The following is a 24,575-nucleotide window of genomic DNA, read 5'->3' as shown; positions in this document are numbered from 1 at the left end:
GACGCATCAGAACGTTATTAAGTGGGTGCAAGCTTCACTAATTTGTACTCGTTAGAGTAACTTTTCTTAATGCCCATAAAACCAGCGTCAACCAGCGCCAAGTTTTACCCGCTACTGCACATGTGCACAGTGAAACGACATTGATCAAACATACCTGCGAGATGTTCCCCGGCGTCCGCGCGAAATTCCAGAGCGCGAAGGCGGGTATGCAGAGCACAGACGAAGCGGCCACGCAGATGCCCACCGCGTCGGCGCTCCACGGGTACACGTACTCGTTATACGACAGCCGCTCGTAGTTCACCATGCCGCTGGCGATGATGATCTGTGCAGGGCGAGAGACAAAGGCTCCGTTGCAACGGCTACTGTCAGTGACGTACTAAGCGTTTAGCCAACAGTGTTGGGTGATAGTATGCTCCTATGTCCCACAGGCTGTTGTCTATATGTTCCCATGTTCCACAGGCTGTTGTCTGTATGCTCCTTTGTCCCACAGACTGTTGTCTAACGTGTTCGCCACGTTATAGCTTATCATATGTGGGTCAAACAACCCCGCGCAGAGTTCTTTGTGCGCTAAGTGCCGTCAACCACATGCCCGCCAGTAACACCGACAATGGGTTACGCATCGTTTCCTTCCCGCTCATTCATTTGGCTTCGAGCTTTGCTTGCGCATTAGTTTAGCTAAAACAAGCCGCGCTTGCAGTGAAAAAAGAAAGGGGAAAGATTATGTTCCATCTTAACGTTGTTACGTGGCGGCAGTTTAAGGTGGCATTAACCATCGCAGGTAAGGAATGGGAGATGTATTTGCAAGGCGATGCGAATTTTGTACAAGTGGCCATGGCAGTCTTCGTCCGTGGCCAGGGCAGTCATCTTTGTCTTCGTCCGAGAAAGGGGCAAAGCGATGATGATGATGATGATCCTTGACACACCCAAACAGGGGATCGGCCAAACATCAGGGGTATGAAAAAATATCTTATTTAGTTACGGGCTCCTGTAAACAGGAAATTTAGAGAGGGTGACAATACTTTGTGAAAGTAAAATCCAAAATAAAAAAAAATAATAATAAAGAATTGGGAAGACCACAAACCAATCACGTAAGTTGCCAGCGTAAAGGAATCCAATCAGAGTGGGAATCGATTAGAGTTTTTTATGAAGCTCAAAAGGGCTAGCTGGGCACACATCCCGGCGGCAGAATCCCGCCTCGGACGCCCCAAGCGAATCTCGAGATAATATTATTACGTACGGAACGCATAGCAACGATATTAATAGTATTAAGTACGTCACGTGCTCCACACCATGAACTCAAAAGTACAAATGGCGGCTGTATAAATACCGTCGAGTGACGAAAATTTGAAAGCGAATGATTTAAAATTCATATAGCATGGCGGGCATCTTTTGCGGTATTAACCAATCCCTAAGATTGCCGTGTGCCGTATGTTGGTGTGGAGCAGTTTTTTTTCCCAACAGCTGACCTTAGAAACCCTAGTTAGGACGAAATTGCTTTATTCAAAATCCCCGTTTATTGTGTTTTACGGTACCCTCGGCAGTGCAAAGAGCGCAAAAAATCCCTTATATATATAAGAAAAGAAAACTTTGAACAAGGTAAAAGCACGATTGTTGCCAACGTTTCAGCAAAGAGACTTGCTTTCTCAGTTTCTTTCTCAGCAAAGCAAATCTCTTTGCTGAAACGTTGGCAACAATCGTGCTTTTACCTTGTTCAAAGTTTTCTTTTCTTGTGTTCTGTACCATCTTCAAAAGTTCAACTGCTCCATAGGCTAATAACTTGATTGGTATGTTCTACAAGCGAATGTGGAAATAAACACATGTTTTTGACGGCTCATGAACCTCCAAATCTTGGTAGCAGCGGTCTATATTTTTGCCATTGTGGTTACATTTTTCGAAAGTCACCCGATATGCCATGCATAATTCTCCTTCCTGCACATAGTCTTTACACACTGACAAAAAATTTGCGTGCAAAGAAACCAGGAACATCGTACCTTTCAGTGAATAAGTTATGGCCGAGTTTGTACGAAAATTGTCGCTTTGAAGCACGTGGCACCTGGTTCAACCAATCTCCCGGCACTTGAAATGGTGTTTTATTATAGCGTGAGCAGTAATAAATATAGTTGTATGCCGGCAAAACTTTTCGCCGTCGATCTGTGGACTCAGAGCGAGAAAATAACGGGGAACGAGATAGCCACGTTCGGAGAGGGGGGCGTTCAACCGAGCTCGAGCCGGCGGTGGCGTGGGCTACGACGGTTCTGCGCTCGCACCCCTGCCTTGCCCGACGCGCCCGTCATCCGGATTCTCAGCGCGTCCCGTCACCCCGATGTACGCGCTGCAACATGGGGTCCATTCGATTCAGCCTGCCCTTCTTGAACCAGTTCACAGCGGTGCACTGTGCACTGGTTCACAGTGCAGCGCTGTGAACCAGTTATTATCCCGAATAATCGGCGGAACCAGAGCAGCACTTTTTCGTCTGCTTCTGCACCTCCTCCGCAGGGAGTGCAGGCAAAGCCATGAACTCGTCCTGCACCCGTCGGCACCACCGGCGAATCGAACGGCGTGGTTCAGGTGCCGCGAGCTGCACCACTGAAACGAACGGCGAAGTGCTGCACCGCCTGAACTGGTTCGCGTGGTGCAGGTGAAACGAATGGACCCCATGGAGTGTTACGCGACTGCAGGGACGAGTACCCGTCAAAATAAGATAGAATTAACATGACAGCGACGAAATGCCGATTTTGGGGGGCAACAAAAAAATGGCTGCGGCTTGGTTTCACTTGGTAACCCTTCGATTTAGCTGCAATTATTATACTTCGGTATACGCTCATCGTTAAGACAGGTATGACGGCTGTGCCTATAGTCAGTGGCTGAATGAAGGGAATTGTCGAAGCTGGAATGTGCTCCCCCTATATTTGCTTCAACGCTCTGGTAGCATCCGGTGGTGTAGCCGAAGCATGAACAATCATTCGGGAAGTGCGCACAAGATCAAATACAAGATCGCAACCACTTCACGCAACTGCTCCCCGTGATGCTTGCTGCGGAAGCGTGTGGATTTTGGTCGACCCTTCTCGGAATCGCCAAGTTGGCTCACATGATCATTGTCTGTGCCACAAAGCAGCTGAGCGCAGCATTGTAAACACACGTCGCTTTGTGCGTTCGCGGAAAGAAAGACCGACAGTAAGCACTTCGCTATCGTTTGTAATGACGCAGTGCGCTATCTGATAGAGCGATGTCTTTGTCCGGGGTCCACTCGCACGCCTGCCAGGGGTAGTTGCCGCAGTCAGGGGCCCCGTCTGAAGTCCAAGGATCGCTCCAGGAAATTGGAGACGAGCGGGCACGGAATGCCGAGGACAAATTAAAATTTCTGCTCGAAGGGGCCACGACGACAAAATACAATCCGCTGAGGTGGCTCAGTGGCTAAACCGTTGTGCTGCTGAGCCCAAGGATGATCCCGGGAGCAGTGGCTGCTTTTCCAATGGAGGCGAAAAGCGGTAACGCCCGTGCGTCGAGATTTCGGCGCACGTTAAAGATCCCGGTCAAAATTAATCCGGAGCCCTCCACTACGGCGCGCCTCATCGCCCAGGGGTAGCTTCGGCGCGTTAAACACCACAATCAATCAAGATAAAATACGTTTGGTTCGTATTCATCATTTTCAAAAGACTGGACTTGCCCAATAACAGTGATATCATTAATAACGAAAGCTGTCGTCAAGCTAGATACTGCTATGAGATGGATTAATCTACAGAGTGGTTGAGCGACGTTGGATGATCGTGGCCCTTCGGGAGTGCAAACTCGTTCCATTCGTTTAAAGCGAAGCTGTAGTGTCCTCACTGATGCCGTTTTAAGCCAATAAGCCACGTAGGAAAGCCAACTTTCTCTGATGATGGTGATGAATGATCATGGGTGAAGTGAATTGGTGAATGGGTGAAGTGATTCTGCACTTGAATGGGTGAAGTGATTCTGCAGGCTCCCTACGTCATATGACTATGCTTCGAAGAAACGTTTAGTCGCGAACGGGCATTAGTGTAGAAGCCCTTCTCCGGCCTGCTCGCGAAGGATATATGTAACATATATGAATGTTTTCGGGCGCTCAGCTCACGACAAGACGCCCCAGCATTTTTTTTTTGTCGTGCGCTGATCCCGGCTATAATTTTGGATTATCCATCGCACTTATTTCGTAGAATGTTCGTGAAATTTATGTCCGGGGTAGTGATCAATATCTGAGGTATGATATTGGCAAGCATAACTGGCGTGCTGTCAGGTATGAGCGCTCCACTAGGTTATATAATCGCACAAAACTGATTTACATCATAGTGTATAGCCATGGCATGACCATCTGGGGATATTGTGCTTACAGAGACACTGTTAGTAAATTTCAGGGCAGTGGAATCACAATCATCTCCATATGCATATCCCGGTTTCGCGACGCCGACCTGTGACGCACACTTGTCGCTTGTACAGACCGAATGTACCAGACTAAGATCGCGTCACACACATTTACACTCTCGTAAACACACCACATTTGCGAACAAAGTGACTGCTCCACATAAATAAGTATTTCCAACGCCTACAAATAGTAAATCTCAGTCGTGAACGGGCCCCGAAAGCAACGGTGACAGTAGGGAGCGGGCCGGCGACTCCCGCGGCTGCTTACGAAACGGGCCGCTAGGTGGACTTCAGTGGCGCCCCTACAGGCCGCGCTCGAGGCGTATGCGGAGTGGACACCTGAGAGTTGCTGCGGGTATTCTAGAAAAGTGGTGCGTACCTCCAGAGTACGACATACTCGCAGTGTGGGATTGGCCAACCAAAAAATCCACTGATCCCGAGAAAGCTTCACGTTCAACCACTGTCGTTGTTGGACGGAGGGGTGCATGATTTTTTCCCGTTCGACTTGCTCACGTGACTGTCAGCTGAGTATAGAGAGGGGCATCGTCACGTGGTGTGCGGGATAATATACTCGCATGGGGTAGATCTGTTTGTGCAGCTGGTGTAGCCGGTGTAGCTGGCGCGCGAGTGCGTTCTTTCGTGCGTGTTATCCATATATTATCGAAGGCGGGCCGGCAGTCAAGAACGCCGAGAAGGCGTAGGGAAAGTGGTCCATCATTTTTTTCTTGCTCGAACAGATGTTTTTGGAGCTTGAAAGAAAGAATTAAAGTGGAGAAAAACATCCTTCCCAGCTGGAACCCGAACTTACGACCCCCAGAATACCAGTCTGATGCCATACCAACTATAGGCTACAGGGGAGGCTGGGCTGCCCTCCACTTTCTTTCGTATCTATGTGGTAGCGAGGATATATCGTAGCGGCGGTACCACCCTCAAGCGGAGCATACAATTACCTTGACCATAGGAGGGAGCATACAGCCGCCGAATGATGATTCACTTACTCTTAAATTACTAAACTGGTTGTTATTAGCTTCAAAACGTATGTTCTTACTCGTGACTCGAAGGCAGCCGTTAGCTATAGTTGGTCAGCTTTAAAAGTTTAGAAAAGCGCTGATATCTCCCTTTATTCTTATTATCTCAATAACGAATTCCTCCCTCACCCCTCTCTGTAATGCTGGTTACTTTTTTGGGATGTGTATTGACAATGTTTAAAAAAAACAGGGAAAGAGAGAGGGCTCGTGCCATTAGAAAATGATGCAAGGAGGCGCTGGCTTCAATCATGCTCACTGCGCGCTCACGCATACAGTGCTGTCTGCGCCGAGCAGCCTCTGTGTTTTGTTTTCGGTGAAATTGTGCGCTCGTTCACTGCGGGCTCTCGGCGCAAAAAGGGAGCTATCGCTCGACAAACCTGGTTTAACCACGTTCAACCACAGCAAATTTGTTTAAACATATATGACCAAAACAAACAATGCGTATGCATGGTTTAGAAGAAACTTATTTTGAACCTTTTGTCGTTCCTTTTTCTTTCCGACTCACCAGAATGAAGAACGGTGCGACTACAGCCCAACAGAACTTCCAATACGCTCCGACGGGGAACCCCAGCATCTCTTGGATGTCTGCAGAGAACCTCCGGATTCCTGCACGGCGGAAAATAACAACGAGAAATCTCCATGTAACTCAATATACCGACACCGAAATGTGAGCCATAAAGAAATGTACAGCTGCAAGAAACACTGACACGCGAAAAAGGAAGCAAAACAATAGTCCTGCATGCAGTTCTATTTTCATGTGGTCATGCTTGGCTTGGATAAACACCTGCTAGATAAAAATACAGCATGCTCGAAAGGTCCCCACTCAGAGTCCAGTATGCTGATGCGAGTGACCAAGGTTGAAAAAAGCTCAAGGAAACGTCACCCTGCAGAGGCTGGCATCTAGGCGGTATTGGTTAAACTCCGCGAGCCGCTTTTCAGCGGAAGCAGTTTCAAGTTTTCATTACTTTGTTGTCTTTGTATGGCCTCCACGTGTTCAGTTACGGGCAAACCACTGCTAAAAGCGACAGAAGCTCGCCGCAATACGGTGTCTCTCGGCGCTTACAGTGAGTGCCCGTAATGTAGGTCAAGAAGAAACGATAACGACAGTGTGTTCAGTTATCAGAGCGAAGACAATAACTCCCCCGTCTAGTCAGAAGGCTGTTGACGCTATTCTTGTCAACAACAACAGCCTCATCAACCACACACATGCTGAAAGGGGGCGGTCTCTAACGAGGCAGTGTTTTTTGCTAAAGCGAAGCTTTAGCGTTCTCACTGAAGCGACTGTGACGCCCATACGCCCTGGAAGATGGCCGACTTTCTCTGACGATGACGATCAATGACCGTGGGGGGGGGGGAAAGAAAAAAACGCTCACCGTGGCCAGAATCGTCTTTCGCGTTATGAAGCCGGCGTCTATCCGATTGCTTCATTTCAACATGGACGAAGCGGTTTGTATTTAGAGAGGAGTGCATGGGGCTCGGATGATAACCAAAGAATACGTTACGTCACGAGAAAGCTTCGCGTTCAACGATCGTTTTTGTTAGACGGAAAGGTGCATGGTTTTTACTCATAACCTGTAAAAAGATATAACATCAGGCCGGCAGAAACGCACAGAACGGTGCGGCATACAAAACGAAGCGTGAGGACCGATTTGCGCACCTTTATTGTCACTAATTTTGCTTGAGGTTTGTCGCCCGCCGTGTAGCAACGGCCGTTTATTAACACGAAAGTGTTTTATTCCCGGATACACGAAGATTTCCCTGACGTCATATGCGTCTAAGAAATGACGCCAGTGCGAAGAAGTAAGCGGCCTGTAAAGGGTGCACCCCTGCACATAGGGTCCTCTTGCGGGGAAGCAACCTTCAGTACTAAAGAGTACGTTACACTTGGGGTTGTTCGTTTTCCGGTTTTATATTTCAACTCGACAGTGTTTTATGCCGCGATACGACAAGACTTCACTTACGTCATACCCGTCACGGAAATCACACCAGTACACCTTTGCCGAAGCAGTACGTCGCTCGCCAAGCACACCCACGTGTGACGGTCGCACATCGCCACTGACTGCCGCGTACAACCCATGCGCACGCAGAAACGTGTTCCCAGGTAGAAGCGGGCGGCAGACACTTCGCGTGGCACGAAGAAAGGCCAAGCACGCGCGGAATGTGCGGAAGCACGCGCGGAAGAATGTTAATCTGCAGAAGAATGTTAATCCCCGAGGGCTTGCGGGGTGACGCGCCCACGCGCAGAGCGATGACCGGCCGGTTCCCCAACGAGCTCGTCCTTACCCCCCCTGTGCGTAACCCAAGGAGGGTATAAGAAGGCTAGCGAACGAGGCCGGAGGGCTCTTTTCCCGACTGGACATCATCTTGCCGGGCCGAACGAGGCAGCCGCCCGTAGGAGTAATCCGATCGCGCGCTCCCCCCACTTCAACCCGGGACCAGCCAGCCAGCGGTCACATCTCGGGTCCGCGTCCACGATCTGCCAGGAGCACGGACCGCCTACGCCGACCGACACGAGAATTCCGGCACCCTCCCGAACGGCCCTGCTCGAGCACGTGCACCCTGCAGCGCCGCGCCTGAACGACTTCTCGGCTCCACGACCCAGCGCCAGCCGCCCTACAGGGTCCCAGCCTCTCAACGGGTGAGCGCACCGGCACCAGCGCTAACTATTGTTAATTAAATTGTACCTTTGAGCCTGCGTTGTCTCTTTTCCCCTCAACTCTGCGTGGACCCACCTAGTTGGTAGAGTGACGCCATCTCCCCTCCGGGGAGCGTCACAAGTGGTGGCAGCGGTGGGATTCACTTAACTTAAATCGCAGAGTATAGGCGTGGGACTCCACCCCCACGCCTGAGGGGAAACGAGGCACCATGAACGAGGCCACTATGACCCAAGCGAATGTGTTAGGCGCGAGTGTCATGGCGTTAGGGGGGATGGTTCCATCATTTACAGGGGATGGTAACGGGATAACCATCCAGGACTTCCTACGTGTTCTCGAACAGGTGGGGGGTCTTGGTGGCTGGACAGAGGCGCAGATGACAGGTATTGCACGCTGCAAAATGGTCGGTGCGGCCTATAACTTTGCGTGGCACGAGGAGGCTGTTGCTGCAGCGGCGACTTTCGCCGAGTTTAAAGCTCTAGCCACGAAAAGGTTCGATACAGAGCCAGAGTACGTGAAGCTCCAAAGGTTTTTGTCCGCCGGACAAAAGGACGGGGAAGACGTCCAGTCGTTCGCGACTAGGCTCCGCGCGTTGGGCAACGCGGCCGTTGGAACGCAGGACGGCACCGAGACTGAAGTAAAGCGCGAGCTCCGCAAAGAGCTTCTGAACGAGCAGCTTCGCACTCAGTTCTTGAATGGGCTGCGAGACCCGGTCCGCAGGTTCACACTTTCTCGTGACCCCAAGAATTTCCAAGAGGCCATCGACGCGGCTGTGAGGGAGGAGAGAAATGAGCGAACAGTAAATGGCGGTCGCACGCCGGTCAGAAGCGTGCAGGAAGGCGAGAGGGAAGCTGAAGAGCTCCACGCACGGCTCGAAAGGGTCGAACGCTTGTTGGAATCTAGCATCGCGCTACAAAATGAACAAATGCAGCAAAAAGACAGGCGTCGCGACAACAAGACGGGACGGCCGACTTGCTATTCGTGCGGCGAGCGTGGACACTTTGCTAGGAACTGTAGGCAGCGCGCGCCCCCCCAGGGCCAACCGCGAAGGGACAACCAGGTAAGCGCGGATAATCCCGCGGGAAATTCCGCTTCTCGGTCGAACCAGGGAAACTAGTCGAGCCCCCTTTGGGCGCACGCGCGCTGGAGGGAAGCAAAGGGGGCATTCAAGAGTTCACAGTGAACATTTGCGGAGAGGCTAGCCCGATAATAGAGTGTGAAATAGGGGGAGCAGCTATGAAATGCCTGATTGACACGGGATCAAAAGTAAGCCTCCTCAAAGAGAGCGCTCTAAACGACGTTTTGCCCGACTGGCGAACGAGATTCCGGTCGGTAGAGCAGAGAACAAGCCTAGTGGGCATCACGGGCGACCGTTTGGAAATCGTAACATGCTGTGAAGTGCCCTTGAAATTAGGGGAACGCATTGTTACGGCGACGTTCTTCGTCTGCACAGAGAGAGCCAGGCTGCCGGTGGCTGGTCTAATCGGACAGAACATCCTTTCGGAAGAAAAGGTAGACTTGCTCCTAAGCAGAGGCGCCATCAACCTAGGAGGCATCGACATTCCCATTCTAAACTGGGCGGGGGGAAACAAGAAGGCAGGCGGACGCGACGACTGGCATTCTTGCGACGGCGCGCCTATCCGCCTCACCAAGGAAAGCTTACTGCCCCCATTGAGCGAGTGCGTGCTGGTGGGGGAGGTAACTTGCGAGCTGGCTAGGGGACAGTTGGGTGTAGCGGAGAGCGGCCCCCTTGAGGTGTCTGGAGTTGCCGGCGCTTACGGTTTAGTTAGAGCTACCGAGACTGGCAAGGTCCCAGTGCGCGTCGTGAACACCACGCGTCAGGAGATTAAGTTGCCTCGCAACAAACTCATCGGTGTCCTCAGGCCAGCGGTGGTAGCCGAGAGGCCAGCAGAAGAGACTGTTTGCCGGCGTGTAGACGAGGTCGACCTCTTTAGCCGTTTTGATCTCTCACACGTGGCCGAACCAGATAAATCTAGACTTCGGGAATTAATCTCCGAGTTCGGCCCCGCTTTTTCTACCAGCGGCACAGATATCGGCCACTGTGAGGTGATCAAACACAGAGTTTCGACTGGCGATGCAGCTCCGGTCTACCGCCGTGCGTATCGGATCCCCTACTCCAAAAGAGACGAGATGGAACGGCAGGTTAACGAGCTGCTCGACGCGGAGATAATCGAACACTCTACTTCTCCATGGGGTGCTCCGGCGCTATTGGTCGAAAAGCCAGATGGATCGTACCGCTTCGTCGTTGATTACCGCGACTTGAACCGTGTGACTCGCATCGACCCTTACCCACTCCCGAACATTTTGGAGACATTGTCAGAGCTCGGTTCTGCGAGATTTTTCACGGTAGTGGACATGGCCTCCGGGTATTGGCAGATTGAGATGCATGAGCACGACAAAGAAAAGACGGCGTTCAACACGCCTTCAGGGCATTACCAGTGGCGACGCATGCCTATGGGCCTCGTAAACAGCGCGGCGGTATGGCAGCGTACGGCAGACGTAATCCTCGCCGGTCTTTTGGGGAAAGTGTGTCATGTATATCTGGACGACATAATCGTGTACAGCAGCTCATTCGAGGACCATCTAGACGACCTGCGTAACGTTTTCCAGAGAGTGCGTGCAGCCGGTCTCAAACTGAAACCATCCAAATGTCAATTCCTGCGCCCCGAAGTTAGGTACCTAGGACACATCGTATCAGCGGAGGGAGTACGACCTGACCCGTCCAAAATACAATGCGTTCAGGAGTTTCCAGAGCCCAGAACAAAGACAGAAGTCAGGCAATTTCTGGGTCTTCTGTCCTATTATCGGCGACACATTCCCCAGTTTGCTGAACAGGCGCGCCCTTTAACTCAGCTCACAACCAAGAAACCATTCAGCTGGGGTGAGGAGGAGCAAGCAGCTTTCTCGGCCATGAAGCGCAAGCTGACCGAGGCTCCCTTGCTGAAGTTTCCGGATTTCAGCAGGCCGTTCACACTTGCGACAGATGCCTCCAAGGTGGCGGTAGGGGCGGTGTTATCACAGGAGTTCGATGGGAAGGAACACCCCGTGGCGTACGCGAGTCGGCAGCTGAACCCCGCGGAGCAGAAATATGGTGCTACCGAGCAGGAGTGCCTTGCCGTAGTTTGGTCCGTGCGCCACTTCCGGTGTTTCCTATACGGACGGCACTTTAAGATTGTCACCGACTGCCAGCCGCTCAAGTGGCTCATGAACGCTCGTGACCCCAGCTCGAGGCTGGCAAGGTGGAACCTCCTTCTACAGGAGTACGACTATGAAGTCATCCACAGGGCGGGTAAAACGAATCAGAACGCTGACACTCTGAGCAGGATGCCAGTCCGGGCACTCGACATTTTCGTGCCATCGGTGGAGGAGGCCCGCATGAAACGGGAGCAGTTCGACGACCCCGGCGTTCAGAAAATTGTCAAATCACTTAAAGCAGGCGACGGTGAGGGACAATATTATGTGGACGACGGGGGTCTGCTGAGGTTCAGGGAAAAGGCGGGAGGAGGTACGGGGCGTTTAGTAGTGCCTGCCTCAATGAAAGGCGAGCTCCTACGTGTACATCACGATGCTCCGTACGCTGGCCACTCAGGGGCACGTAAAACCCGCCAGAGGATAGGCATGACGTACTTCTGGCCGGGGATGCGGAGGGACGTGCTGGATTACTGTCGGAAGTGCCCCTCTTGCGCTCTCCATAAAACGCCTAAGAACCGAAAGCGTGCTCCTTTGCAGGTGTTCGAGGAACTTAGCGCGCCTTTCCAGCGCACCGCGATGGATATAGTAGGGCCCCTACCAACTACGACTGCCGGAAACAAGTACATACTTGTTTTTGTAGACCATCTGAGCCGTTACGCCGAAGCCTTCCCGCTGGCTGACCAGAAGGCGGAAACCGTAGCACGCGTTTTCGTCGAAGGGGTGGTACTGAGACACGGCGTACCCGAGCAACTTCTAACCGATCAGGGCACCAACTTCGTCTCTCGGGTGATGAAAGAGGTGTACGACCTCTTGGGGATAAAGAAATTACAAACGACCGCGTATCACCCGGAGTGTAACGGTGCAGTAGAAAGGCTGAATCAAACCCTGGTGACCATGTTATCCCATTACGTAGCACACGACCAACGAGATTGGGATAGGTGGCTACCTTTCGCTGTGCATGCCTACAACACCGCAGTCCACGAGGGCACAAATGAGACCCCTTTCTTCCTCCTTCACGGACGCGATGCGGCAATCCCGAGCATTGTCGGTGAGACCCCCAGAATGCACTATAACACCATGGAGGACTACCGCGCGGAGCTGGCTCAACGCCTTTCAGTCTCGCACAAGCTAGCGTATGAAGCACTGAACAAAGCGGCGGAGAAGAGAAAGTCGCGTCTTGATAAAAGGAGCCAGGACGCCGGCTTTCAGATAGGCGACAGGGTCTACGTCAAAGTCGAAAGCCAGGCCCGCGGCCTGGCTAAAAAGCTCGCGCCGAAGTGGAAAGGTCCTTTCCGAGTTGTCGAAAAACTGTCCGACGTCACGTGCCGAATCAGAGGGATTCGAATGAAAGACGAGAAAATTGTAAACGTCAACAAGCTGAAAATTGCTTTGGGTGAGGTAGAGGACGAGCTGAGACTCCCCAGGGTGAGTGTTGGTACAGGCAGGCCCCGTCCTTCGTCCCCGGAACGTAGTAGCCCAGCTACGAGCCCATTCACGGACGCTTTACATGGAGCCATGCTCGATGAAATCATTCAGAATTCCCAACCCCCCGCGGTGAACAGCCTCCCTCAGCCGACACACAGCTATGCACTGCGAAGTCGTGGGGCAGCACCGTATCATATTTGACGGGCGTTCGTCCTGTGTATCTGAGGGGCAAAATTCCCAATTTCAGTGTTCATGTTTTGCACCCGTAAACCTGTATGTTGACATTCGCTTGGCTCATGTATATAGAAATTGACAGGATGTTTATGACTAATGTTTACTGGTGCCGACGCGCCTCGCCGTGTGACCTTGCTGACTGCATTCAGTGTGGTGTCGTGATAAGACGGTGCGGTGTGTTTTGCATCGAGCCTTGTGGCCCCACCATAAACCTTTTGTGCTTTTGTGAACAAGACTTTTGCAGTGACAAAAGTCTCCTCTGTGGATGGGCGGGTGTGACGGTCGCACATCGCCACTGACTGCCGCGTACAACCCATGCGCACGCAGAAACGTGTTCCCAGGTAGAAGCGGGCGGCAGACACTTCGCGTGGCACGAAGAAAGGCCAAGCACGCGCGGAATGTGCGGAAGCACGCGCGGAAGAATGTTAATCTGCAGAAGAATGTTAATCCCCGAGGGCTTGCGGGGTGACGCGCCCACGCGCAGAGCGATGACCGGCCGGTTCCCCAACGAGCTCGTCCTTACCCCCCCTGTGCGTAACCCAAGGAGGGTATAAGAAGGCTAGCGAACGAGGCCGGAGGGCTCTTTTCCCGACTGGACATCATCTTGCCGGGCCGAACGAGGCAGCCGCCCGTAGGAGTAATCCGATCGCGCGCTCCCCCCACTTCAACCCGGGACCAGCCAGCCAGCGGTCACATCTCGGGTCCGCGTCCACGATCTGCCAGGAGCACGGACCGCCTACGCCGACCGACACGAGAATTCCGGCACCCTCCCGAACGGCCCTGCTCGAGCACGTGCACCCTGCAGCGCCGCGCCTGAACGACTTCTCGGCTCCACGACCCAGCGCCAGCCGCCCTACAGGGTCCCAGCCTCTCAACGGGTGAGCGCACCGGCACCAGCGCTAACTATTGTTAATTAAATTGTACCTTTGAGCCTGCGTTGTCTCTTTTCCCCTCAACTCTGCGTGGACCCACCTAGTTGGTAGAGTGACGCCATCTCCCCTCCGGGGAGCGTCACACACGAGACAGCCGTCTACCCGCCAAACATGCTCAGCTGCAGATTTCACTGCACATTTCACTTTCTTGTTTTACCAATTCCTATGACAGGAATTTTTTGGATGAACTTGATGCCGCCTTGGTCTCGATGTCGTCAGTGGACCTAGTATGCCTGCTTGGCGATTTCAACATAGATACTCATGCCCTTCAACGGCGATAGTTGGTAATTATTTGGACGCCATTTCCGCGTGGGGCTTGCAAGACACGATTTGTAAAGCTACGCGTGAAGAATTCCTTGCGGGTCATCTTGTCATATCTTGCATAGACCATATAAATATACGTGCACATAACTTGAGTGTCACATCTGCAGTTATTGCAGCGAAACTTGCTGCATTACGTGGTTTCCCACCCTTTCCTTCCCCCCTCCCCCTCCATGAGCTGTGGGAGAACCTGATCACCAGCGACCACCTCGACGTTCAGCAACTACTGGCATCTAGGGCGTCGGTCGCCCGGTCGTCACTTGGATTCCCGGACTAGGGAACCACTCCTACTTTATAAGGCTCATTAAAGTTTCATACTACTACTACTACTGGTTTGCCGCTCTCTAATTGATGACACTACAGACTCGGCCGTTCCAAACGAATTGAAACAAATATCAACTGTTGACCCCATAGCCTTTGACAAATTAGTAATGAACCACGACTGGCATAACTTTTTGATGACCGTTCCTCCAGGTGACACCTATAACAACTTTGTAACGTTGTTCAATATTTTAAGGCTTGCAGCTACTCTGGTCTGTAAAATCAAACAACGTGACTTCGACCGAAAATGGATGTCCGCAGAAATCCTTGCGGCAATAAAAGCAAGAGAATTGTTATGGGTGCAATAAAGAGAAATCTTAATTTTACTGCTTTGCGGCTTCGGTTCAAAGAGCTTCGAGATAAAGTCAATGCTTGTTTTGACATCAGGAAAACGTGGTCCCAAGTTAACAATCTCAGAGGTGTTGGTGGAAACGGCAATCGCCATGTTGAACTGATGTTTCGTTCTTCTTCAAACGGTCATACCACCGCTAATGACTTTAACTCTTTTTTTTTTTCTCAAAACTGTCTGGTGTATCGAGATCTCATCCTGATATTTGCACCTTGCAAACAATATTTCAGAATCCACCTTTCTTCCGATACTTCCGGAACATGAATTAAATCACCCCTTTTCTGTCTGAAACCGAATAAGTCTCTAGGAATTGACGGTATTTCAATATTAGAGCTGCACAGAAAAATCGAAGCAATTAAAGAAGTGCTATTACTCATTTTAAACAATATTATTACTACTGGAATCATTACCGATAATCTGAAAACGGACTGGTCATTCCCTCTTTTTTAACGTGGCGCGCGCAACAAATGAGAAAACTACCGCCCTATTTCAATCCTGTCATGCGTTGGGCAGACACTGGGAAAACATCTGCACAAGACAACGAGCAGCTTTTTAAACAAGCATAATGTTTTATCGCCTAGCCAGTGTGGCTTCGTACAGAATCGGGGCGCACAGTTGCTGCTTGAAGATTTTTCTGACTCCCTAAACTATGCGTTTGAACGCAGTCATATTGCTTTCGCAGTGTTCCTCGACGTCCGCAAAGCATTTTACACCGTCTGTCATAGTACATTACTAACCAAACATTCATTGCTAGGCTTCCGGGGTGCGTTTTTGCGGCTGCTTAAGATTTCTTATCTCACTGGCACCAAATTGTGTCTATTGATAAATTTCGTAGCAACTTGACTGAAATTACAGCTGGCGTCCCCAAAGGTTCAATTTTAAGTTTGTTACTATTTAACTTACGTTTCAACGATTTATGTAATGTTGTGAACGTCAAATTATCTCAGTGTGCTGATGACACTGTCCTTGTTTCCTACGCTCGAAGTTACACTGACGCCATCTCTTCTTTAAAAATGGCAACAAAAGTGATGGACTGGTTTATGGCGTCTTTGTATCCCTTGTACACAAAATAAATGCGTGTTAGCACCACCTGGATTAATGTAGTCGATATCAATGCGTCCAAAACTCAACTAGTCCGTTTCCACAACCCTGTGAGGCAAGTAATTCTATCGTCCCCATATATTTGCACACATCCATCACGCTGAAATTCCTGTTCGCGTGGCACTGTGCAATATGCTCGTTCAATTAAATACGTTGATGTTTTTTTTTTACTGTGATTGATCCTGGAATTCTCATTTCGCACACATGTCAAAACCTCATGTAAAAAATTGTTATTTTGTCAAAAATTTCACTCACTGTCTTTTGTTTTGTGTAAAATAAAATTTTACATGCCATTGCCTGCCCGAAAGTTTGTAGTACGTGCCCTATGCTACAGTGTAATCCGGTATGGGGGATCTATATATGGTCATGGCGGGCAAAATTTCGTAAACAGTGTCAGTTCCGTCCTTCGTGGTATTTTGAAGAATGTTGCACATAATCTCTCCCCCAAATCTGATTTGTTCAAAACCTTGTCATTACCTGATTTCGATTCTCTGATTTCGGAAACTGTTGCTCTTGGCACATTTTTGGTTAAGCCAGTATAAATTCCTTATGTGGCTGCTCGTCGCTTGAGGCCAAAGAATCTGTATGTTACACCCCGCTGTAATACGAGATACGGTAGAAGACTCCGTAACTATTACGTACCTGCAATGTTTAATTCCCTTCCCCAATGCATACAAGACGTTAAGACGAAATGTAGCCTCAGAAAGGCTCATAGACATATTAATGCGTGATCCGAATCCTGTCATGTTTTCGAACTTGTACTTCAGTGTTGTTTGCAAACTAATTACTTGTTACTGATGGCTCTGTCGCTGTCTGCCAGGCGCTGCCGTTCAAGCCCACTGCGGCTTTGGCAGGCCCATTTCTTGTATCGAATTGTGCTAACGCCATCAGTAAAGTATTGTTATTATTATCGAACGTTTACTTGAACTTCACTTGATTGTCACAAGCGAAAACCGTGGTAACAACGTGCGGACGTAGTGTTATCTGAGCAAGAATAGATGAGGTGCAGCTACACAATTTTCTAGCAAATAAGTTAAATGTATGCAGAGAAATATGGAAATTCCAAAGCGGGAATTGTCAGGTAGTGTGTAGGCATTCTTTTCGGGGGCTCAACTCTACGTATACGTTTGCCTAGGAAGCAGTGGCGGTCCCAAGAAGGTGGAAGGGGGGGGGGGGGGGGCGAAGGGGGCGATAGCCTCCCCCCCAAAGGTGTCCCCAGCTTCTTATTTTTGTTTTTTAAGCATCCCACTTGTGCGAGGTCGCAAACGTGTTTCAACCGTCAGAAATGTGGGCTGGAGCCAGCCGTTGTACCGCCTATAAGGGGGTCCAAAAACTGCTTGTCGCCAAGTGATTTGTGCGCAAGCGGGTTACTCCGAATACGCGCACACGCCGGCATGGTTATCACTTCCTCCGCAGAACTGGCGCAAGGAAGGGAGCGTTTCTTTAATCGCCCCCCCCCCCCAAAAAAAAAAAAAAAATTCGCCCCCCCCCCCCCTTTCCCCTTCCAAAAAAAAGTAATCTCTGGGACCGCGACTGCTAGGAAGTCTTACTCCGCAGAGCGTAGGGCCTTCTAATATCATAAAAGATCATGCACCCCTCCGTCTAACAACGACGATGGTTGAACGCGAAGCTTTCTCGTGGTGGATTATTTGGTTGGCCAACCCCACACTGCGAGTATGTGCTACTCTCGAGCTACGCACCACTTTTTTAGAATACCCGCAGCAACTCTCTGGTGTACACTCCGTAGGCCTAACGTTCGGGTTTGTGGTGTACGGCGCCAATCGGTACCCGCTGCTTGGCGTTCGCATCGACCATGTAGACATGGACCAGTTTGGAAAAACGCCGGCTTCATAACGCGGGTGAGGTACAGTTCCGGCCGCAGGGAGCGCTTTTCTCCTTCCCTTCACCCAACGATCATTCATGACCATCGTCAGAGAAAGTTGGTTTTCCTGCAGGGCGTACTGGCGCACGACGGCGTCAGTGAGGACACTAAAGCTTCGCTTTAATGAAGGTTTGTTCATTGAATACTCTATTCGACTCATGTACACTTTAAGAGCGCATGCTTTTACGCGTTACGAACGGGAAGAAGGACAGATTTCAGGAGGAGCCGTCTAAGACTGCAGTCGCATTTAAATAAAAACACAAAAGTTGTCAAAGGTATTCTGGGAACCACAGGATCCATTATTCCGGTAGCCGAAGCTGCTTCACTGCGTTGTAGTGTCATAACTTCTAGTTACGTCGCTTCCGGGAGTGACGCCATTCTAAACTGTGCTCTCCCGTTTACCCCTCTCTTTGCCAGTGCGGAAAAATGTTCAAGCCAGTGACCTTGCAGCGCGTTTGCGGTGGCCTTGACATGACTATTCTTGTGGAATTTTATGGTGTCACGTGAAGGAATGATTTGTGTTCATCTTAGCCTCACGAACGGATACATGAAGGTTAAATTAGTCTTCGCATGATGGGACATATCAGCCTGCTCATGCGAACCATGTTACTTCGGTGGGAATAGAAGGGGCTGTTATTTACTCCCTGACACGTAACGAAGCGCAAGAGTACGAGCAGCGAGCAAGGCCTTGTTGGTAGGACAACCGAATGCTTTTAAACCAGAGTCCGCTGTTGTTGAAGTGCCAACGCCGCGGTCATTCTTGACTCGCCTGTATGCAATTACAGGGGTGAGACAGCTGAACCAGATTTGGGAGCAGTTTTCGGAGCAGCAAAATCTCGATTTTGGAGCAGGAGAACCTTGATTTGGAGCAGAAGAACGACATTTATTATGTCACCTTAGGAGCCTACAAAAACAAATTTCTGGCAAATCAGGGGGGGGGGGGGGGGAGGGAAGTGCACTTTTTCATTGGTTTTGAACGTACATAACTCTGAAACAGCTATCAATAAAGTTTTTCTATCAGAGTATCACAATTGGTATGACATTTTTACAAACCATATTTAAATTTCTAGGCTCTATGCGTAGATAGCGTGGAGCGCAGAATTGAAAAACTAAGCAACTCCAAGGTATTTTTATTATCACGTGAATGCCTAAATTATTATTTTTGCAATCCCAGACCCGGATTTACGCACAAGTGTAGAGCCACGGCAAAAGTTGTGCAAAGCGAGGTGACAATCGTCGCACCCCCCCCCCCCCCCCTCCCCATTCAATCCCCAAGGTACACGTTCACTACGATCGTAATTTGAGTAACATTGGTATGTTCAGCCACCTCCCCCTTGGCTCCAAATTTCACTTCAGATAGATGAACCATTATTACTAGCGTGCAATAATAGCCCGTCCTGAGACACTGCTTGAATATTTTGCGGCGATGTAGCCTGCGCCGCCACTTCTGCAGCGTCTATCGTCCCATTCCCGCCGCTCGCAAGCTTGCTGTCAGAGGCAGCAATAAATCAGCGTTTTATAACACCGCAACGAGTGCGAAATTTCACTTCAAGCACGCACCGCGCCTCACACTCAACGCCGAAACACGGCGAATTCGCCGGCACCACGTTGTTTTTGATGAACTCCCGTCTTTCGAGTCGCGCAGCTTCCCGCAACAGATCAAACGACTAAATGTAAACACAGCCACCCCCATAACCAAAACCACGGTACAAATCGGCGAAGAGCACTCAGAAGCTTTTCTTTCCTCCATGGCACTCAACCTGAGCAACTGCTACGCCCGGCGGCCATGTTTTCCAATGTTCACCACACCAAGATGGCGGCGCCCGCTGAACGCTGATGTCGTTCCGGAGATAAGGCGCTCCGAAAATTGCCGTTTTTTCGTCAACTTGCGCAAGTAGTTTGTCGCCTCAGTACGCATAAGCATTTTTTCTACAGGACTTTGGAATGGTTTTAGATAGGGAAACTTTAAAACTCGCAGAATGTAACATGTGCAACCTGACGAGACTTTCGAAAAAAAAAAAAAAAGAAACTATAAACTATCTCTGAGGCAGTTTCATGCGGTGTTTTATTGAATGATCAATCAACCAAACCTTTACAAACAGCATCACCTTGGCGGTGCTGAAAAATTATGCCGTCAGTAAGCATTTTTCCCCACTGAGACTGACGGGTGCGTTAAAATCCTTGGCTCTCAGACTGTTTTGGAGCAGTTTGGCGCAATTTTTGCGATTTTCAAGCTTTTGGAGCAGCCTGGCGCAGGAAAACAAATTTGTATCAAAACTGCGCAATATGCGCAGCTGTCTCACCCCTGCAATTAGCTAGTTGCGGGAGAAATGGGAAAAGTCATTTTAGTTTTGCTCTTTTTAAGGAAGGATCAGAATAGGGAAGCCACCACGTTATGTTCCGCCAGTAAGCTAGGCGGCGACGTCGTAAAAACACTGATCCTCTTTGTTTAGCGTAGATCAGTGTAGCCCCAGATTCGGTAGATCGGAGGTATAACTCGACGACAAGAATGGATAGCTTCCGTTTGGCGTTACGCGTTCACTGAACCGGGTTCTCAACTAACCGGCAGTCCTGACTTGAGCCAATTCCCATCTAGGAACGCAAGCGCGGTCGTGCCGCGTCTATATATAGGGACAGTAGACAGGATGCAGTGCTTACCGTAGATCCAGGAGACAGCCACAGCTTCAAAGAAGACGGCGATGAGGATGGAGTAGCTGGCGGCGTAGCGATCGAGCAAGTTCACCACGTACACTCCACCCTGCAAATCAATCAATCAATCAATCAATCAATCAATCAATCAATCAATCAATCAATCAATCAATCAATCAATCAATCAATCAATCAATCAATCAATCAATCAATCAATCAATCAATCAATAGCTCACTTGTGCGAATTATTTAACCAATCAATCATTTTTCTTTTAGGTTCGGATTTTTTCTTTTTCTTCTATGGTCGGATCTGACCATTCTTTTGAACTTCCGATAGAATAATGGTCGTAAACGTCTGGCAGCTTTTTCTCCCTCCCAATATCCACCTCAATGCATCTTCTGCCCCACATCCTAAACCCTTACTGCACAATGTGGACATGCCCGAACACCCCAGACCTCCCTCCCAGTCCCAACGCTGCCCCATGTGGAAGGTGTCGGACACCTCTCCACAGTGCAGACACAGTCCATCTGTTTTAGGGTCGAAATGCTTTGCTACTGCAGGGCACATCAATGTGTTCGTCTGCAGGCGCCGCAGTATTCGCTCATCGGCCTTGCTCAGACCCTTTGCAGGGGCTGGGTAAAGCCGGCGGTTATCGCAGTAATGTTTTACGATTTCTCTAAACCGCAGAAGTGGTTTGCTAATCTCCGAGCCGGGAGAGCATGGGTGAGGCGCCCGGTGGGTAAGCGCTCGGGCAGCCGCGTGCGCGGCCTCGTTACCTCTCAGACCCTGATGCCCCGGAGACCACACAATTTCTTTAGGAGCGGGGTCTACGAACCGCACCACTCGTTTTAAAATACTGTAGGCCAAGGGTGGTACCGTGCCCGCTATATACCTTTCACAGGCTCGGCGAGAGTCCGTTATTATTGTCCTTGACTTCGGGTCCGAGGCGGCGAGCGCTATGGCAATCGCCTCGGCTTGCGTGGAGTTAGGAGCCCGGTAGGAGAGCCCATCGACTTGCTGGTCCCTGTGAATTACAGCGGCAGTGAAAAACCCTAGAGGACCGTCGCCTCTAGGGTTTTTCACTGCCGCTGTAATTCACAGGGACCAGCAAGTCGATGGGCTCTCCTACCGGGCTCCTAACTCCACGCAAGCCGAGGCGATTGCCATAGCGCTCGCCGCCTCGGACCCGAAGTCAAGGACAATAATAACGGACTCTCGCCGAGCCTGTGAAAGGTATATAGCGGGCACGGTACCACCCTTGGCCTACAGTATTTTAAAACGAGTGGTGCGGTTCGTAGACCCCGCTCCTAAAGAAATTGTGTGGTCTCCGGGGCATCAGGGTCTGAGAGGTAACGAGGCCGCGCACGCGGCTGCCCGAGCGCTTACCCACCGGGCGCCTCACCCATGCTCTCCCGGCTCGGAGATTAGCAAACCACTTCTGCGGTTTAGAGAAATCGTAAAACATTACTGCGATAACCGCCGGCTTTACCCAGCCCCTGCAAAGGGTCTGAGCAAGGCCGATGAGCGAATACTGCGGCGCCTGCAGACGAACACATTTATGTGCCCTGCAGTAGCAAAGCATTTCGACCCTAAAACAGATGGACTGTGTCTGCACTGTGGAGAGGTGTCCGACACCTTCCACATGGTGTGGGCATGCCAGCGCAACCCTGCGTTATCCCCCAACCCTTCCCCTACCAGAGAGGCATGGGAGGCAGCCCTGCTCAATTGCTCGGGGCTGGAGTCTCAAAGGGCTCTAGTTCGACGGGCGAGAGTGGCGGCCTTGACCAATGGGGTCCCGGAATAGGGACTGCACCTGTGCGGAGGGCCACATGCCCTAACTCTCTTTTATTCTGATCAAAAATAAAGTTTCACTCCTCCTCCTCCTCCTTCACAGTGGGCGGCGACGCTGACAAGCTCCGACCCCTGCTCCCAGCTTCGGCTGGTGAATGGGGCACGGACGGCCGGCTACAACCAGTAAGCCGGGACGGAGGACATCCCTCACTGGTTTTGTGACCCAGATCACGGCGGATGGGGATAAATAAAGTTTGTTCTCTCTCTTTTTCAAAGCTTCTGCATCTCTCGTCTCTTCGTCCGCTTTCTTTCAGTACCTGGGTGCAGCTGGCCAGCCCGATGATGAAGTAGAGGGTGAAGAGGCCAGCCACGAAGAGCTCTCGATTTCTCTTCACGAAGGGGTACTCGTCGCTGAATCCCGTGATGATCGCCTCCGAGCCTCCGAACTGCGACACATCCCCCACACAAAATGATGACACGCTGCGCGTTTCGAGGCTCCAAGACCGGCCCCTTCGAAAAATGGCTGAGTCAGTGAGTGCGCTGTTAGCAAACATGGGAACCTACCTAGCCTTGCGACGTGCGCCGAAAATTGCTCAGCTCGAGTGGCACCTTTTAAAGCTATTCGCGGCTAGTCACCAAAAGCCACACAAGGCCCGTCTTGCACTATCACAGATTTAGCGTTAGGGAGTTGTGTGCAACAGGCGGACCTAGCCTTGCAAGGTGTGAAAGCTGTTGCTCCGCCCGAGTGGCACCTTTTTAAACCGTTCGCTGTAAATCACCAAGAATCACAACGGTCACGTAACAATTCATCCAAGATTTCGGTGTGGAAGGTTTATTAAATGCGAATACACATCGCCTATCAAAATCAAGTTCACAGATTTTAGACAATCAAAAATTGTTTTGCCAACAAGTAATCCCGCCTAGACTTACGGAGCCAAGCATACGTTTGCTTAAGGAAGGAGTAAGTGCGTTCCTCTAATTCCACTCCATTCACACTGCAGTAAGAACGATAGCAAGACCCGGCAACAAGCTTTCGGTCTCTTTCCACGTACATTTCAAACCTGGCCGAACGTTCGTAAATGGTCTTTAAATCCAATATAGACGTACTGCGGAAACTTTCTTGCCCTTTCGCGCCCCGAAGACAGGACTTGTCCAGTCACGTCCCTCCAGACACGGACACTCTACACCCTCCAAATCACGACATCGGACGAAATGGCCTTGCGAGATTAGTGTAGTCCGGGGGTGACTACCCATCGCGAGAAGAGTCTTGTTAACATCATGAACGCAAAATGAGTGCTAAAAGAGGCATTTAATTGTGTGACGAAGACCTTTGCTACTCACCCATCCCTTCACGTACCATTCCCCATATGCGGCCTCCGGGCCTCCCCGTTCTTCCAATAAAGGTTTGAATCGATCAATCACCTATGAACACCCCCCCCCCCCCCCCCCCCCGCACTCCCCTCCCCTCGGTGTGGACATCACCTCCACACTTCCCGCGTGAGCCATCTCAGACCTGTCTCTGTTGGGCGGGTTCCGCCTGTAGATGGTATTCACTGAAAAGTTTAGCTATCAATTTCTTCGCTTGGCAACACTGGAAGCGGCACGGACCTGACCGAAACGCCACGGACCTGGCGCGGCTTGTGTCCCTGCGACCGCACGCGCGGAAAAAAAAAAAATACCGGCGTGCATCGCCTGCTTTGTTTCAACCCGATTCTCTAACGGTGGTGTCAACATAGATGTTATTAATCGCACTCACATTGTTCTCCAGGTATTATTTTGCGTCCGGTGAGGTAGAGTTTTGAATTTCCGACACAAATAATGTGCTTAGCACGGACAACTGCCGCCATCCCGCGGAGTCCGACGTAACCAGTGACGGCGCACTCAAAAGGCTGCCTGCATGCGTGCTCGCCAGCGAATGCAACCCATAGTGCCAGTGCTCACCGAGCTGTCGAGGCCGAGCGTAAGCAGCATGAGGAAGAAGATGATGGCCCAGAAAGTGGAGCCCGGCATGGCCGCGATGGCCTCCGGGTACACGATGAACACCAGGCCGGGACCTGCGTTCACGCGCTCCGTTGGACGCCGCCCCCTGCAGGGCACAGGGTCACTGGAGCCGTGCCAAGCACGATCGGTTTTATTTTTATACGAGAAGCACGACTTGGCTTACTCCCGCAGGTTTCTCGACCTCGGCATCCTGGCGTAGCTTTCTGGACGTTGACGCTTGGGTTAACCCTTGCTTCGGTGCAAAGAGTTTCTGTCATTTGCCTAATATCGGCATTTGCGATTATTTTGAG

The 24,575-nt window shown here is 50.7% G+C and overlaps 1 protein-coding gene across 1 annotated transcript in view; it reads right to left on the bottom strand.

The window, feature by feature from the left end:
• Dat (Sodium-dependent dopamine transporter) overlaps positions 1-24,575 on the bottom strand; it is a 100,200-nt gene that overhangs the window by 2,559 nt on the left and 73,066 nt on the right. Inside the window, exons 8-12 of the mRNA XM_077678211.1 lie at positions 24,226-24,338; positions 22,602-22,730; positions 20,502-20,601; positions 5,917-6,017; positions 155-322 (exon numbers count right to left, since the gene is read on the bottom strand). Coding sequence (XP_077534337.1) covers positions 155-322; positions 5,917-6,017; positions 20,502-20,601; positions 22,602-22,730; positions 24,226-24,338 — 611 coding nt within the window. The remainder of the gene's footprint in view (positions 1-154; positions 323-5,916; positions 6,018-20,501; positions 20,602-22,601; positions 22,731-24,225; positions 24,339-24,575) is intronic.

This window comes from Haemaphysalis longicornis, unplaced genomic scaffold (genome assembly GCF_048455015.1).
Source record: "Haemaphysalis longicornis isolate Haplotype H1 unplaced genomic scaffold, Haemaphysalis longicornis Haplotype H1 scaffold_7, whole genome shotgun sequence".
NCBI classification, from domain to species: Eukaryota; Metazoa; Arthropoda; class Arachnida; order Ixodida; family Ixodidae; genus Haemaphysalis; species Haemaphysalis longicornis.
The sequence above is the reverse complement of the archived record's forward strand: the minus strand, read 5'-3'. Positions and strand labels throughout refer to the sequence as shown.